General features: G+C 36.1%; 1 protein-coding gene across 3 annotated transcripts in view; it reads left to right on the top strand.

Annotated features, from left to right (window-relative positions):
• GRIP1 (glutamate receptor interacting protein 1) overlaps positions 1 to 16,991 on the top strand; it is a 454,025-nt gene that overhangs the window by 289,107 nt on the left and 147,927 nt on the right. For all 3 annotated transcript variants that reach the window (XM_068560189.1, XM_068560188.1, XM_068560187.1), the window contains exons 6-7: positions 8,822 to 8,897; positions 11,176 to 11,321. In XM_068560189.1, the coding sequence (XP_068416290.1) occupies positions 8,822 to 8,897; positions 11,176 to 11,321 (222 nt within the window). The remainder of the gene's footprint in view (positions 1 to 8,821; positions 8,898 to 11,175; positions 11,322 to 16,991) is intronic.

Genomic DNA, 16,991 nt, shown 5'->3' with positions numbered 1-16,991 from the left:
CTGTGTGAATCATTTAGAAAATCAATCAATCAAATATTCATTAAGGGCATGTCAACATGTCAGCATCAGGCAGAGTACTATGGAGTCATGAGACAGGACCCCTATCTACAGGAGATTACAGTCCAGTGAATTTAAGACGTAAGTTGATAAAGTGCCCAAATGAATATTAGAGAAAACAGGCAACTAGGAACCCATGAAGTGGTTTAGACCAGTAGTTATTACACTTTTCTAACCAAGTCCTACATTTAGGTGGAACAACAGACCCCAAGATCATTTACCTTAACCATTTTCAAATTTCTGTGCAAAAAAACTAGATGAATATAATGAAAAGTCAGTGTACAAGTAATTTTAGCTTGGAGGGTGGTATATACAAATCTGGTTTTGAAATATAAATATGAAAGAGAGGCACACTTGAATCGCATGCCTACAAGCCTGATTATTGAAATGCTGCAGTAAAAAATACTGCTGGTGCAGATATTCATCACTAGCTGCTGTATGGTTAATCAATAAAAAATCAAATTGCTAATGAAAGAGCTAAACCAGCAGTAATTTATCACTTAAGAACTAAAAAGAATAGAAGCAATTGCAATCTACAACCACCTCAAGACAACTGATGATATGATGCTAACAAATGTCCCTCCCACAATTTGCAGGAATTTCAAATATCCATGTGTGCATGCCTAGTAAGAATTTTTTAATATGAGCCTAGATTCCTACCTAGTACATGGTAGGCACTTAATAAATGGAAGAATGAATGAATGAGGGCTAGATTTGTGTGGACATCAGACTTCTTGGCATTATACTGGTTTTAAAACCTTAGTAATAATAAGCCAACTTTGGTTTATGAGTACCAAATTTTTGTAGGTTTTAATAACTCCCTTAGTATGTCAGTTGAACATAAAAATGTGTCAAATTTTACATAATTTTTAATGAGAATAAATAAAGAACTTATATTTTCAAATCAATTTGAGGCCCATCTGGAGGGTCTTCTTGCTCAAAAGGTGGCCATTGCCCATCCCATAAGAGTTACTGGTTAATCGCAAACAGTGTTGCAGAATGAGAAAGTACTGTGGATAAATGCTATCATGGCAGGTAAAACATTATGGCATAGATGGGATTTGAGCTTAACTTAGATCAATGGGGAATACCAGGACATTCAGGGAGGAGAGAGGGAAAGTTATTGCAGATGAAGCATATTCATTTAGTGCTGGAGAATTTCTTCTTACCCAATTAGGATGGGTCTTTTAACAAAAAACCAGGCTTTTAGCTGATGACTGGAATTACGTTTCTAATGCTATATGTCACAGATCCAAACACCTTCACTGCCCAAACAATAGAACCTTGTACCCATAAAATGAAAAATGATGTTCTGGCCTAAATCATGGAGAGTTAAATTTCTGTAAATTCCTTTGCCACCAAGCGAGAAGATGATTTAGGTTAACAGGAAAAATCAGTGAACTTATTTATAAAACAGAAAGAGAGTCACAGATGTAGAAAACAAACTTATGGTTACTGGGGGGGAAGGGAGGGAGGGATAAGTTGGGAGATTGACATATACACACTACTATATATAAAATGGATAACTAATAAGGACCTACTGTAGAGCACAGGGAACTCTACTTAATACTCTGTAGTGACCTATTTGGAAAGAGTATCTAAAAAGGAGTGGAGATACTTTGCTATAGAGCACAAACTAACACAACATTGTAAATCAACTATACTCCAATAAAAAAAATTTTTAAATAGATGAAAAAAATTGTGATAAATTTTTTTAAAAAAAGGAAAAATCACTCTGCCACTAATTTGCTTTTCACTTTGGATGAGGAAATTTCTCTAGTCATTCTCAACTATAAAATTGTAGGTATGTGTACTCATTTAACATATGGAGCCCAATATTCAGATTTGGTCTGCATTGTGTCCCTGTCATTGATATTTTTCTAATAGCATGCCAGGTGGGTCATGTTAATGGGCAACCAGGATTGAAAATACCACTGGTCTCTGAGGGGTCTTTACTATGCTTTACAGCTCCAAACATCTAGAACGTAAGTAAAGCACAAACTAAACTTGGCTCATTATTTCAAATAATGACAAAATGTCACATACCAATAAATTTAGAGTTATCTCTCTCACACTTTAACATGTATTCACTGTTACATACTTGTATTTGGACCTCCAAATCAAAATAGTGGAAAGGTTTCTTGCTGTCTTCAGCCTCTTTCCTCTTTCCTCTTCTAAATCAATACCCCTCAGGGGATACCCCTATCTTTTTATGATCACCTTGCAAAGCAGAAGTTACATAATGCTATTTATATAAATATGGTTAAGCATGTGCTGTAACTTACCATCAGGATTTTCATTAAGAAAATATTTTCTGAAAAAATTCTGAATTTTCTTTTTTAATTAAGGAAAAATTTTAAAAGAAGCCATAAAATTGATTGAAAGAAATAAATACTGAAATAGAACTTTTACCAATCAACCAGACTGAATAAATCTCTTGTAATAGCAATGAACATAAAGGAAGCATTTGCTTTCATCAAAAACAGTGAATGCCTTTTAAATTTTCTCTTAGGTTAGGTTCTTTAAGCTGACCTCTTTACCATTGCCAAATTTGGGAAATGGCACTCTGTTCTACGAGACAAACATTAAATGATACATGATGGTGAGAGGGTACACAGCAGAAGCAAGAAGAACTACAATCCTGCAGCCTATGGAATGAAAACCACATTCACAGAAAGATAGACAAAATGAAAAGTCAGAGGGCTATGTACCAGATGAAAAAACAAGATAAAACCCCAGGAAAACAATGAAATGAAATGGAGATAGGCAACCTTCCAGAAAAAGAATTCAGAACAATGATAGTGAAGAGATCCAGGACCTCGGAAAAAGAATGGAGGCAGAGATCAAGAAGATGCAAGAAATGTTTAACAAAGACCTAGAAGAATTAAAGAAAAAACACCTAGAAGAATTAAAGAACAAACAAACAGATATGGATAATACAATAACTGAAATGAAAAATACACTAGAAGGAATCAATAGCAGAATAACTGATGCAGAAGAACAGATAAGTGACCTGGAAGACAGAATGGTGGAATTCACTGCCGCTCAACAGAATAAAGAAAAAAAGAATGAAAAGAAATGAAGACAGGCTAAGAGACCTCTGGGACAACATTAAATGCACCAACATTCGTATTATAGGGGTCCCAGAAGGAGAAGAGAGAGAGAAAGGACCTGAGAAAATATTTGAAGAGATTATAGTCGAAAACTTCCCTAACATGGGAAAAGAAATAGCCACCCAAGTCCAGGGAGCACAGAGAGTCCCAGGCAAGATAAATCCAAGGCGAAGCATGCCGAGACGCACAGTAGTCAAATTGACAAAAATTAAAGACAAACAAAAGTTATTAAAATCAACAAGTGAAAAACGACAAATAACATACAACAGAACTCCCATAAGGTTAACAGCTGATTTCTCAGCAGAAACTCTACAAGCTAGGAGGGAGTGGCACGATATATTTAGAGTGAGGAAAGGGAAGAACCTACAACCAAGATTACTCTAGCCAGCAAGGATCTCATTCAGATTCTATGAAGAAATCAAAAGCTTTACAGACAAGCAAAAGCTAAGAGAATTCAGCACCACCAAACCAGCTCTACAACAAACGCTGAAGGAACTTCTCTAAGTGGGAAACACAAGAGAAGAAAAGAACCTACAAAAACAAACCCATAACAATTAAGATAATGGTAATAGGAACATACATATTGATAATTACCTTAAAAGTGAATTATTAAATGCTCCAACCAAAAGACACAGGCTCGCTGAATGGATACAAAAACAAGACCTACTGTATATATGTTGTCTACAAGAGACCCACTTCAGACCTAGGGACACATACAGACTGAAAGTGAGGGGATGGAAAAAGATATTCCATACAAATTGAAATCAAACAAAGCTGGAGTATCAGTACTCATATCAGATAAAATAGACTTTAAAATAAAGAATGTTACAAGAGACAAGGAAGGAAACTACATAATGATGAAGGGATCAATCCAAGAAGAAGATATAACAATTATAAATAAATATGCACCCAACATAGGAACACCTCAATACATAAGGCAACTGCTAACAGCTATAAAAGAGGAAATCGACAGTCACACAGTGATAGTGGGGGACTTTAACACCTCACTTACACCGATGGACAGATCATCCAGACAGAGAATTAATAAGGAAACACAAGCTTTAAATGACACAACAGACCAGATAGATCTAATTGATATTTATAGGACATTCAATCCGAAAACAGCAGTTTACACTTTCCTCTCAAGTGCACACAGAACGTTCTCCAGGATAGATCACATCTTGGGTCACAAATCAAGCCTCGGTAAATTTAAGAAAATTGAAGTCATATCAAGCATCTTTTCTGACCACAACGCTATGAGATAAGAAATAAATTACAGGGAAAAAGACGTAAAAAACACAAACACATGGAGATAAACAATATGTTACTAAATAACCAAGAGATCACTGAAGAAATCAAAGAGGAAATCAAAAAATACAAATGAGAGACAAATGAATATGGAAACATGATAATCCAAAACCGATGGTATGCAGCAAAAGCAGTTCTAAGAGGGAAGTTTGTAGCAATAAAATCCTACCTCAAGAAACAAGAAACATCTCAAATAAACAATGTAGCCTTACACCTAAAGGAACTAGAGAAAGAAGAACAAACAAAACCCAAAGTTAGTAGAAGGAAAGAAATCATAAAGATGAGAGCAGAAATAAATGAAATAGAAGCAAAGATCAATAAAACTAAAAGCTGGTTCTATGAGAAGATCAACAAAACTGATAAACCTTTAGCCAGGCTCATCAAGAAAAGAGGGAGAGGACTCCAATCAATAAAATTAGAAATGAAAAAGGAGAAGTTACAATGGACACTGCAGAAATACAAAGCATCATGAGACGACTACAAGCAATTCTATGCCAATGAAATGGACAAACTGGAAGAAATGGACAAATTCTTAGAAAGGTATAACCTTCCTAGACTGAACCAGGAAGGAATAGAAAATATGAACAGACCGATCACAAGTAATGAAATTGAAACTGTAATTCAAAATCTTCCAACAGCTTCCCTGGTGGTAGAGGGATTAAGAATCAGCCTTCCAATGCAGGAGACAAGGGTTCGAGCCCTGGTTTGGGAAGATCCCACATGCCACAGAGCAACTAAGCCAATACGCCACAACTACTGAGCCTGCATTCTGAAGCCCATGAGCCACAACTACTGAGCCCACATGCCACAACTACTGACGCCCGTGCGCCTAGAGCCCGTGCTCTGCAACAAGAGATGCCACCGCAATGAGAAGCCTGTGCACCACGACGAAGAGTAGCCCCCACTCATTGCAAGTAGAGAAAGTCCGCACACAGCAACAAAGATCCAGTGCAGCCAAAAATAATTAATTAGTTAATTAAATGAATAAATTTTTTAAAAAAATCTTCCAACCAACAAAAGTCCACTACCAGATGCTTTCACAGGTGAATTCTATCACACATTTAGAAAAGAGCTAACACCCATCCTTCGCAAACTCTTCCGAAAAATTGCAGAGGAAGAAACACTCCCAAACTCATTCTACAATGCCACCATCACCCAGATTCCAAAACCATACAAAGATACTACAAAAAAAAAGAAAATTACAGACGAATATCACTGATGATTATAGATGCAAAAATCCTCAACAAAGTACCAACAAACAGAATCCAACAACATATTAAAAGGATCATACACCGTGATCAAGCGGGATTTATCCCAGGGATGCAAGGATTCTTCATATACACAAATCAATCAATGTGAAATATCATATTAACAAATTGAAGAACAAAAACGACATGATCATCTCAATAGATGCAGGAAAAGCTTTTGACAAAATTCAACACCCATTTATGATAAAAATTCTCCAGAAAATGGGCACAGAGGGAACCTACCTCAACATAATAAAGACCATATACAACAAACCCACAGCAAACATCATTCTCAATGTTGAAAAACTGAAACCATTTCCACTAAGATCAGGAACACGACAAGGATGTCCACTCTCGCCACTATTATTCAACATAGTTTTGGAAGTCCTAGCCATGGCAATCGGAGAAGAAAAAGAAATAAAAGGAATACAGATTTGGAAAAGAAGAAGTAAAACTGTCACTGTTTGCAGATGACATGATACTATACATAGATAATCCTAAAGATGCCATCAGAAAGCTACTAGAGCTAATCAATGAATTTGGTAAAGTAGCAGGACACAAAATTAATGCACAGAAATCTCTTGCATTCCTATACACTAACAATGAAAGATCAGAAAGAGAAATTAAGGAAACAATCCCATTCACCATTGCAACAAAAAGAATAAAATACCTAGGAATAAACCTACCTAAGGAGGTAAAAGACCTGTATTCAGAAAACTATAAGATGCTGATGAAAGAAATCAAAGATGACACAAACAGATGGGGAGATATACCATGTTCTTACACTGGAAGAATCAACATTGTGAAAATGACTATAGTACCCAAAGCAATCTACAGATTCAATGCAATCCCTGTCAAATTACCAATGGCATTTTTTATAGAACTAGAACAAAAAAATCTTAAAATCTGTATGGAGACACAAAAGACCCCAAATAGCCAAAGCAATCTTGAGGGAAAAAAACGGAGCTGGAGGAATCAGACGCCCTGCCTTCAGACTATACTACAAAGCTACAGTAATCAAGACAATATGGTACTGGGACAAAAACAGAAATATAGATCAATGGAACAGGATAGAAAGCCCAGAGATAAACCCACACACCTATGGTGAACTAATCTATGACAAAGGAGGCAAGGATATACAATGGAGAAAAGACAGTCTCTTCAATAAGTGGTGCTGGGAAAACTGGACAGCTACATGTAAAAGAATGAAATTAGAACCCTCCCTAACACCATGCACAAATATAAACTCAAAATGAATTAAAGACCTAAATGTAAGGCCAGATACTATAAAACTCCTAGAGGAAAACATAGGCAGAACACTGTATGACATTAATCATAGCAAGATCCTTTTTGACCCACCTCCTAGAGAAATGGAAATAAAAACAAAAATAAACAAATGGGACCTAATGAAACTTAAAAGCTTTTGCACAGCAAAGGAAACCATAAATAAGATGAAAAGACACCCCTCACAATGGGAGAAAATATTTGCAAATGAATCAACGGACAAAGGATTAATCTCCAAAATATATAAACAGCTCATGCAGCTCAACATTAAAAAAAAAACAACCCAATCCAAAAATGGGCAGAAGACCTGAATAGACATTTCTCCAAAGAAGACATGCAGATGGCCAAGAGGCACATGAAAAGCTGCTCAACATCACTAATTATTAGAGAAGTGCAAATCAAAACTACAATGAGGTATCACCTCACACCAATTAGAATGGGCATCATCAGAAAATCTACAACAATAAATGCTGGAGAGGGTGTGGAGAAAAGGGAACCCTCTTGTACTGTTGGTGGGAATGTAAATTGATACAGCCACTATGGAGAACAGTATGGAGGTTCCTTTAAAAACTAAAAATAGAACTACCATATGACCCAGCAATCCCACTACTGGGCATATACCCTGAGAAAACCATAATTCAAAAAGAGTCATGTACCAAAATGTTCATTGCAGCTCTATTTACAATAGCCAGGACATGGAAGCAACCTAAGTGTCCATGGACAGATGAATGGATAAAGAAGATATGGTATATATATACAGTGGAATATTACTCAGCCATAAAAAGAAACGAAATTGAGTTATTTGTAGTGAGGTGGATGGACCTAGAGTCTGTCATACAGATGGAAGTAAGTCAGAAAGAGAAAAACAAATACCGTATGCTAACACACATATATGGAATCAAAAAAAAAATGGTCATGGAGAACCTAGGGGCAAGATGGGAATAAAGATGCAGACCTACTAGAGAATGGACTTGAGGACACGGGGAGGGGGAAGGGTAAGCTGGGACAAAGTGAGAGAGTGGTAGTATATATATGGACATATATACACTACCAAATGTAAAAAAGATAGCTAGTGGGAAGCAGTCACATAGCACAGGGAGATCAGCCCGGTGCTTTGTGACCAGCTAGAAGGGTGGGATAAGGAGGGTGGGAGGGAGACGGAAGAGGGAAGTGATACGGGGATATATGTATATGTATAACTGATTCACTTTGTTATAAAGCAGAAACTAACACACCATTGTAAAGCAATTATACTCCAATAAAAACGTTAAAAAAAATGTGGTGGGTACTAAAAATGTAGTGCTTTTAGAATGCACTAATATTTTGAACACCCCGTTTTTAATGGAGGCCACTTCAGCCACTTGAATTTTTCTTTTTTTTAATATTTGGATTTTTTTTTCTTTTCCTTTAGTTTTTGCTTCATGTCAGGTTGTACACTCACCAGTATAACAGCCCAGGTTGATTGACACCAAATACACCCACCTACACTTTGTTTATAACCAGCAGCTGTTCTCATTGGGCTAGTATTTATAATTATTTGATGCTCTTATCACAGTAGTTGTTAAACATTTTATATCTCACCCCGATTACAGTCATATATTTATTGAGAGGAGGAGAAATGTTGACTTTAACAATATATTCTATATAAAATGAATAAGATTTTTAAGTCTTTTACGTGCCAGAAGGAAAACATATGTATTCCTCCATACAACAATAAAATATGTTTCAGTTTCTCAGCTGGCATTTTGTAAGTGAATTTTTTAATGGCAGCAATGAGAGCATTTTTTGATCCGTATTCCTTTTCTTTACTAGGGGGAGCACATGATGATAGAAATAAATCTCGTCCGGTTGTAATAACATGTGTTCGTCCTGGAGGGCCTGCTGACAGGTAAACTTCATCTTTCTGTGTCACTATCCAAATAGATTAAATAAAGCTGGGGACTTTGGCATAGAAGTTGATGAATTAGAAATTTCGTAGTAACAGATAGGTATTAAGTAAATATGTTGGAATGTGAAAACAAAAGAGTTCAGGCTGCAGAATCAGAAGAAAGTTTGACTCCAGATTCAATGCTTGCTACCCTATGTTTTTGGCAAATGACTTAGTTCTAAGCTCAGTTCCCTCCAACTGTAAAACGTAGATGATAATGCATACCTTTCAAGGTTTTTTGTTTTATCAAAGGTTAGAGATTTATGGTGCCTTGCAGGAGCCCTTTCATACTGGAAGGAAATCCAAAAAAGAGGGAATATATGTATATGTATAGCTGATTCACTTTGCTGTACAGTAGAAACTAACACAACATTGTAAAGCAACTGTACTCCAATAAAAATTAATTATATATATTAAAAAAAGGCAGCTGGCCCTTTAACAGCAGGTCCTTGAAATGCATCCTGTCCAATTGGTAATATCCTAACCTGAAAAGACAGGTGGTGGTGTTCTCTGACTCTTACTATTGCCAACGTCCTTATCATGATTATCACCCTTTGATGATGATTATGTATGTCAGAATAGAAGCGACTTTTAGTAAAAGGGAAGGAATATTGTCAGTGTTAGTGTTTAGAGCGTTCTCTTTCTGGCTAATTTGAATATCTGAAAGAAGCTCCTTCAGCTTTCCTACAATAAACCTTGGGGGTCCCAAGTAAACTCACAAGTTAGATGCCTCAAGAGATGCTTATCTTTGTATTAATTTCCCACAGCGAAAGTCTGCTCCATAATGGTAGGGAACACAATGGCTGCCACTAGATATAGTTGAAGGAGAGGCGGAAAATGCACTGATGACCCCTGACTCTGCACTATGTTTCAGCCTAGGATGGATTTTTTAACACTTTTCTTAAGCACTAGAAATAGTAATAATAATAATAAATACTGCTTGTTGAGTGACCACCATGGGCCAGGAACTGTGCTTAGTACTTGGCAGACATTATCTTATTTTATCTTCACAACCACCCACTAAATCAGGTATTTTTATCCAGATTTACAGGTGACAAAACTGAGGCCCAGTATGGTTAAATGACTTGCCAGCTAGGATAGGAATTCAGATTTAGTTTCCTTCAAAGCTCATACTGTTAGCTCAGTATTTTTTTTAAGTCAATGTTTAATATAAAATGAGAAAATATGAAGACACTGGGTTCTCCTCTGCACTAAAGTGTATTTGCCTTTGCAGAGGATAATACAAAGTCAAAATTTCCAAGGAAATTTTGCTGTTTTTTTTTTTCTTCTCATGCCTTTTCTTGTGAATTATTCTTCCTGAAGCAAATGAGAATATTTCTATTTCTTATTAACATTTTAGAGTTGGAGTTGACAGAAATGTCAGGAGCAGGCTACTAGTTTGTGAGCAACGTATTACCAAATTAATGGAGGACTAAAGGAAATCTAAGAATTTAAGATAAAAATTTAGAGTCAAAATACATAGAGAGTTGCTGGATGAAAGATATTTAAGACAGCATTTTTATTCTTTCCAAATCCTAAACTTGTAATCCCCGCATTTGATTTTCTCATCTTCATTGACCCTCCCTGAGGCAGGAGGGTTATAATCTGGTAGCCTATCTGGCTACGTTTTAGTGGTGTCATTACTGTACTGAGGCATCTTCTCCCAGTGCCTTGAGTGTCTGTGGCCACAGAAGGGAGAATAGTATTTGCCTGCCTTTTCCACTGAATGTGAGATTGACTGAATCAATTTAATGATCGTCAAATGGCCTTATAAATCAGTAGGAAAATTTACAGACTAGGGAAATTTTTCACCAGCATTCCCTATCCAGCTTGGGTTCACTGGTGATAAATTGAATGAAATCAACAGGCTTTTCTGCTCACCTGGCTTTGGGAAAATAGGTGAGTGCTATTTCCTGGGCTCTAATAAATCAATTTTAGACATTTTGGCAAAAACCTAGAAAAGAGAAAATGTGCCTTTATTACTTTTATACCCCAGGAGTTCATCGTGGGTGACCTGGTTATTTGCTAATGTGTAGTTATTATTACTGATTTTCATATTGCAGCAACTTTCTGGTCAGGGTTACCTCTTTACTCTCTTAATGTCACACTTGATGCTTAAAAGGAAGTGCAAATGGGATAGATGGTAGAATGTGTGTGAAAGAGCCTCTTTGGCTCAGTGACTATTAATGCTAAGCCCCATGATGCTAAATTAATGACTGTTTCTTTATTCTCCCTTCAGAGAGGGCACAATCAAACCTGGTGACAGGTTGCTCAGTGTGGATGGAATTCGGCTTCTTGGAACCACACATGCTGAGGCCATGAGTATTCTCAAACAGTGTGGGCAAGAAGCGACGCTGCTGATCGAATATGATGTCTCGGTCATGGGTATGTCGGATCCTGAGGTTGGGATCTCTAACTAAGCTCTACATCATGTCACTGTCTATCCCTGATAAACCACTTTGGATTAAGAATGAAACGTTATGTCCTCCTGTAGCAGACAGAATTTCATCAATACCATATTACTCTGTTTGAGTTCAGAAAGAGGTGAGAAGTACTTCTCAGCGATTTTGAGTTCTTGTGTTGATAGAGTCTATGATAACATCTCATTCTGTCAGTGTGTTTCACCTAGCAGTCAGCTCTTATACATGGATTACCCTTTGGCAGGAAAGTGTTTTCCCCCTCCAAATCACAAAAGTGGTATTATTAACTTAGGGGCTAGTACTTTTTCTTTTACTACATGGAGACTGGAAACAGTAGGGGATTCCTTTCCTTCTTGTTACGTCACAGAGTGAAGCCAGCTGATCAGAATTAATGGAAATTACCATTTTATCATCAGACTTAGGGACAAAGAAAGGAAAGGGGGCAAATAGTATCATTGATTAAAGTGAAAGTTGAGTACAATATTCTTTCTTGAAATAATGATTCCAATAGAAAGTAATTCTATTTCTACCCTCTCAACTGTAGTACAGCTGGAAAGATATTCTCAGGTGGCTTTTCAATGTGAAGAGAGAGCCAAAGTTTTGTGTAAAGTTGACTAAGGCAGATTAAATTATGAGAGAATGAATTGGAACCTGAAATTGAAACTTAAATCATGTTGTAAATACTTTTTACAATTATCAGACTTCATTGTGTGCCTGACTTTACCAGCAAGTTTTGTCCTGGTAAAATGTAACCAAGAAAAAAACACTTATTCTGTAACTGCAAACTCCTTTATTTCCTGCTCTATATAATTCACGTAGAACAGTGTTGCTTGAACGTATTCTTAATCTGTCTATTGGCCTGAAATGTCTTTGAGAGGTATGAATCTTCCTAAAAGACTTAAAGTGTGAGTTAAGGAGTTCTTAGCAGAATAAGTGGTATGATATGCCCTTAAGATGGAAAGGTCAGGAATGAATGAATTTTCCTCCCTCTATTCTTCCTTTCTCATGTCTTCTCTTTCTCCCTTTTCTCTTTCTCTTTTTATTGTTTTGTATGGCTTTTGAGTTAGATGATTTGGGTTCTGTTTTCAATTCTACTGATTTCTAGCTATTAGTTTGGACCATGTTACTTATTTCCCTGTGCCTTAGTTACCTCATTTGTCATATGGAGACCAGCAATGCCTATTTTAAAAGGCAGTTAGGAAGATAAAATAAAATTATACAAGTAAGATATATTTTAACTGATGATCCAATTTATTATTAACATTAAAAATTGAAGCAGATGTTTGACATATTTAGCTCATTCAGTCTACAAATATATATTTTTTTAATATTTAAGCTAAGTGACAGGTACCAAGAGTACAGAAATAAACAAAACAGACCTGGTCTCTGCTCTTATGAAGTTTGCAATTGACAAGGAGGAGAGACAGTAAACAGGAACATGACCAAACAAATAAACACTCAGAAAGTGATCATTACCTACCATGAAAGGGATGAACTGGATTCTGTAATAGGGAATAAGGGCAGGCACAGGTGAGGGTTGACAGATGCCAGTCAGGGGTCAGTGAGGAGGTGACAGGTAGGCTAAAACCTGAAGGATGAGAAGGAACCAGTTCCCAAACTAAATACAGCAACAGTTTGTAAGTTCTGAGCAGCCCACCTCAGAGAGACAAGGGCTCCCCACCTGGGGATAGGCACCATTCCAGAGGAGAGCCCTCCATATCTCATTATTACCAGAGTCAGGAGGGGAGAGGATGCCTCACCTGTCTTCCTTCTTCCCTACTCACATTCACATTCTGAATCATGCCTGACAGTTTTCCTACCTCAGAGTTCTCAGATATCCCCCTAATATAGGGGAAAGTGCCATCAGGAAGGAAACTCATTAAAAGTTTCTCTAAGTTGCTAGATATAAGATCAGTATACAAAAATCAGTTACATTTCTATATACCAGCCAAAACCAGAAAGTTAATTTTTAATATACCATTTATAATAACAATAAAATAATAAGGTTCCTATAAGGAATAAATACAACAAAAGTTGTATCTTCACATTAGATATAGATATTGATATAGATGCAGATATGCATATACATAAAGAATACTTAAATAAATGAAGACCTACATCATGAACTTGGGTGGGAAGTCTTAATATCTAAAATATATCATTTCTTTCAAATGCACCCATAAATTCTATTCAGAATCCCAGAAGGATCTTTGGAGGACTTTAATAAGCTGTTTCTAAAACGTATACAGAGTAAGAAAAGTGGGAGGGGGAAAACAGCCAAAATGTTTTTGAAACAATATGAAAGCAGAGAAACTTGTTCTACCCAGTATCAAGACTCATTCTAAAATTGTGCCATTAAGTCTATGTAATATTTACATGAGGTAATAAAGAACCCAGTGGAAGAGAATCGAATGCCACAGACCACTACCAGATATGTAAGCAGAGGTATAGTCTTACATCAGTGGGGAAGGTTGAGCTAGTCAGTAAATGATACTGGGTCAATTAGTTAGCCACATGGGAAAAAATTCAATTAATCTCCTACTTTATACCACACCCAAAAATAAATTCTGTATTTACATAACCATTTCCCAACAGACTGCTATTATAGGTAACTGGAATGAATATCCTTTTACCCAAATCTTTGTCTGTGTATCTGACCTCATTAAGTCAAAGGGCATATTTCTTTTTTAAATATTTGATACATAATTCCAGTTGTCCTCCAGAAAGGTTATACTATTTTATAATATATTACTACCAGCAATGTTTTAAGTGTACCTGTCTCAACGGAGCACCAGATACAACATTGAATAGTATTGGTTTTAATCTTTCTGATTTGTTAAGTAAAAATTACATTAATATTTTAGTTTACTTTTTAAAAAAAATTTCTAGTGCAACTAAATGTTTTTTCGTATGAACACTAGCCATTTTCATCTCCTATTGTCTGCTTATGCCCTGTATTCATTTTTCTTTTTTTTTTTTTTTAATTTATTTTATTTATTTATTTTTGGCTGTGTTGGGTCTTGATTGTGGTGCACGGGCTTCTCATTGCGGTGGCTTCTCTTGTTGCAGAGCACGGGCTCTAGGCGCATGGGCTTCAGTAGTTGTGGCTCGTGGGCTCTAGAGCACAGGCTCAGTAGTTGTGGCACACAGGCTTAGTTGCTCCGCGGCATGTGGGATCTTCCCAGACTAGGGCTCGAACCCGTGTCCCCTGCATTGGCAGGTGGATTCTTAACCCCTGGGTCACCACGGAAGTCCCTGTATTCATTTTTCTATTGGAGGTGCTCTTAGTTTTTTTTTTTGTTATTGATTTGTGTAAGTATTTGTATTTTAAGGATATTAGTTCTTATCAGTTTTTTGTAAAAACTCTTCTTAGTAGTTTATTTGCCCTTTCTGATGTATCAAAGTTCCTTTTTTTTTTTAATTTGGATCTAGTATTTTTCTTAGGATATAAATATTAATTTTTTCTAAAGTTACCTAATATCCCTGGATTATTTAATAAAGAATCTATCACATGCCTACTGATTTTTTAAATCATACCTTAAGTTGTTAAATATACTGGACTCGTCATCTGGGCTAGCTAGTCTGATTGTATCTAGTTTCACACCAGATTTTAGGATAGGACTTTTGAATTTAAAGTCTTAGTATAAGAGCTCTTATTATCATAAAAAGACACATTTTTGGAAAATTATTTATCTGCATACTACATTTATTGTATTATTCTAAGTTTTGCTAACTTTATACAGCAAATGAGCAAACTTTGATTTGGGTTTTTTATGTCTTTTTAAATTCCTTTTTCTCTCTTCTCTTCCATTCAACTCTCTTGCACTTGCTTACTTGCTCTCAGCCTTTTCTCTCCCACTGTGTTCCTCACACTCTGTCTTCCTTTCTTTCTCCTTCCCTTTCTAGCCTCCCAGTTATTTTTTGTATACTCTATTCTCGGTTTCTCACTTGTCAATACCCTTCTTTATTCTAATCGTCTTACTTGGATTGTTTTCAGTATTCCCCTGTAATTATTATCCTTTCTCTCTGTTTTGTCCTTCTTGCTTGTCTCAATCCTGTTTTTCTAAAACAGGGTTAAAATGGGATTAGGTATAGATAAGGTCAGATAATTGAGAATGACAATTTGTGGAAAGAAGTAAAAAATGGTACCTTAGAAAATCAGAATATAGGATACTTTCAATTAGAATTATTGTTCATCAAATATTAACTAACCTTTCCTTTTACCAATCTCCTTAGATATTAGACTCAATGATTTCATTTCTTCGTATCATCTTCTATAAAATAAGAATAATGATATTTACCCTGTCGAGCTCATTGGGATATAAAAATCCTCAATAATTAAACTTTTAAAGTAAAAAGCTATTTATCTTTAAAGGAAGCCAGGAGATATTTAGAAGTACAAAGGAAATAAAATTATGAAAGAATGTATAAAACTTAAAGTTCATGGACCTCCATTGAGACACATTTCTGTCACTCCTAGATAAAGCTAAATAGGTGAAAAATTGCAATAGAAAGCTTAAGGTCTTAAATTAGGGAAATGAGGAGCAATAGATCATTAGTATAGGAAGATGCCATCAGGTACAAATGGCAGAAACCAATTTAGAATAATTTAAAGAGGGAATTGATTAGCTTGCAAAAGTGGGGAGTCAAGATATATCCTGGCTTCAGAAGAAGTTCAGTAATATCACAGGTGTTCTGTCTCTCAGGTCTCTTTGCCTGGGAAAGGCTCTCCTTGTGTCATGACCAGATGGTCCCAGGCAGCCACAGGTCTATATTATGTTGTGAGTTCATAATGCCAGAAAAAGAAATGAAACTGGATCTCCCCTAAAAGATGCTGAGTGACTTAGCTTGGAGCAAATGCTGACCACTGCGGTAATCACTATGTCCAGGGATATAGTGTACCCTCTGCTCTTTGGCAGGGCAGGAAGGAATGTGTGTTGAACAGAACAAGACAAAGAACGGCACTTTCCCAAAGCAGATGATGTCAGTAATAGATGCCACACATATGAGAATTTTCCTTACTTCACGTCCTCACCAGCACTTGGTATCCTCAATCTGTTTCATGGTAACTATTCTTATGGGTATGTAGTGATATCCCATGGTAAACTGAATGTATATTTCCAGGATGAATAATGATATGAAACACCTTTTCATTTGCCACTTGGACATTCTTGTTGCATTATTTTACTTTTAATACCTTCATTTATTTACATACTATTAAAATTATGTCACATTATATCTTAGGAAGCATGTGTGTGTCTATAATCATAAATATAAATATTGATTTTATTTATATGCTATTAAAAGTACACAAATTATTTTGTAGGAAACACGTGTGTGCCTGTGCAGAGATATTGATATCTCATCACTGGAATGAGATATATTTTCTAGTAAATCTCAGATCACAAATTTTAGCAAATTCAGTAGTCTGGGAAAGCTATTGAAACTATCAATTTTATTAACTAAAGTTGAATTTAGTCTTTGTTAAAATTTTAAAGAAAATTTATTGAGATAAGACTGGTAGGAATAGGTCTGGGAGAAAAGTAAGTGTTCAGTTTTGGATATGTTATGTTTGAGGTGTCTATCCATCATCCAAGTGGAGGTATGGAGTATACAGATGGGTCATTAAGCCTGG

The sequence above is a fragment of the Eschrichtius robustus genome, chromosome 13 (genome assembly GCF_028021215.1).
Source record: "Eschrichtius robustus isolate mEscRob2 chromosome 13, mEscRob2.pri, whole genome shotgun sequence".
NCBI classification, from domain to species: Eukaryota; Metazoa; Chordata; class Mammalia; order Artiodactyla; family Eschrichtiidae; genus Eschrichtius; species Eschrichtius robustus.
Note: the sequence above shows the minus strand (reverse complement) of the source record. Positions and strands in the feature narration are given on the sequence as shown.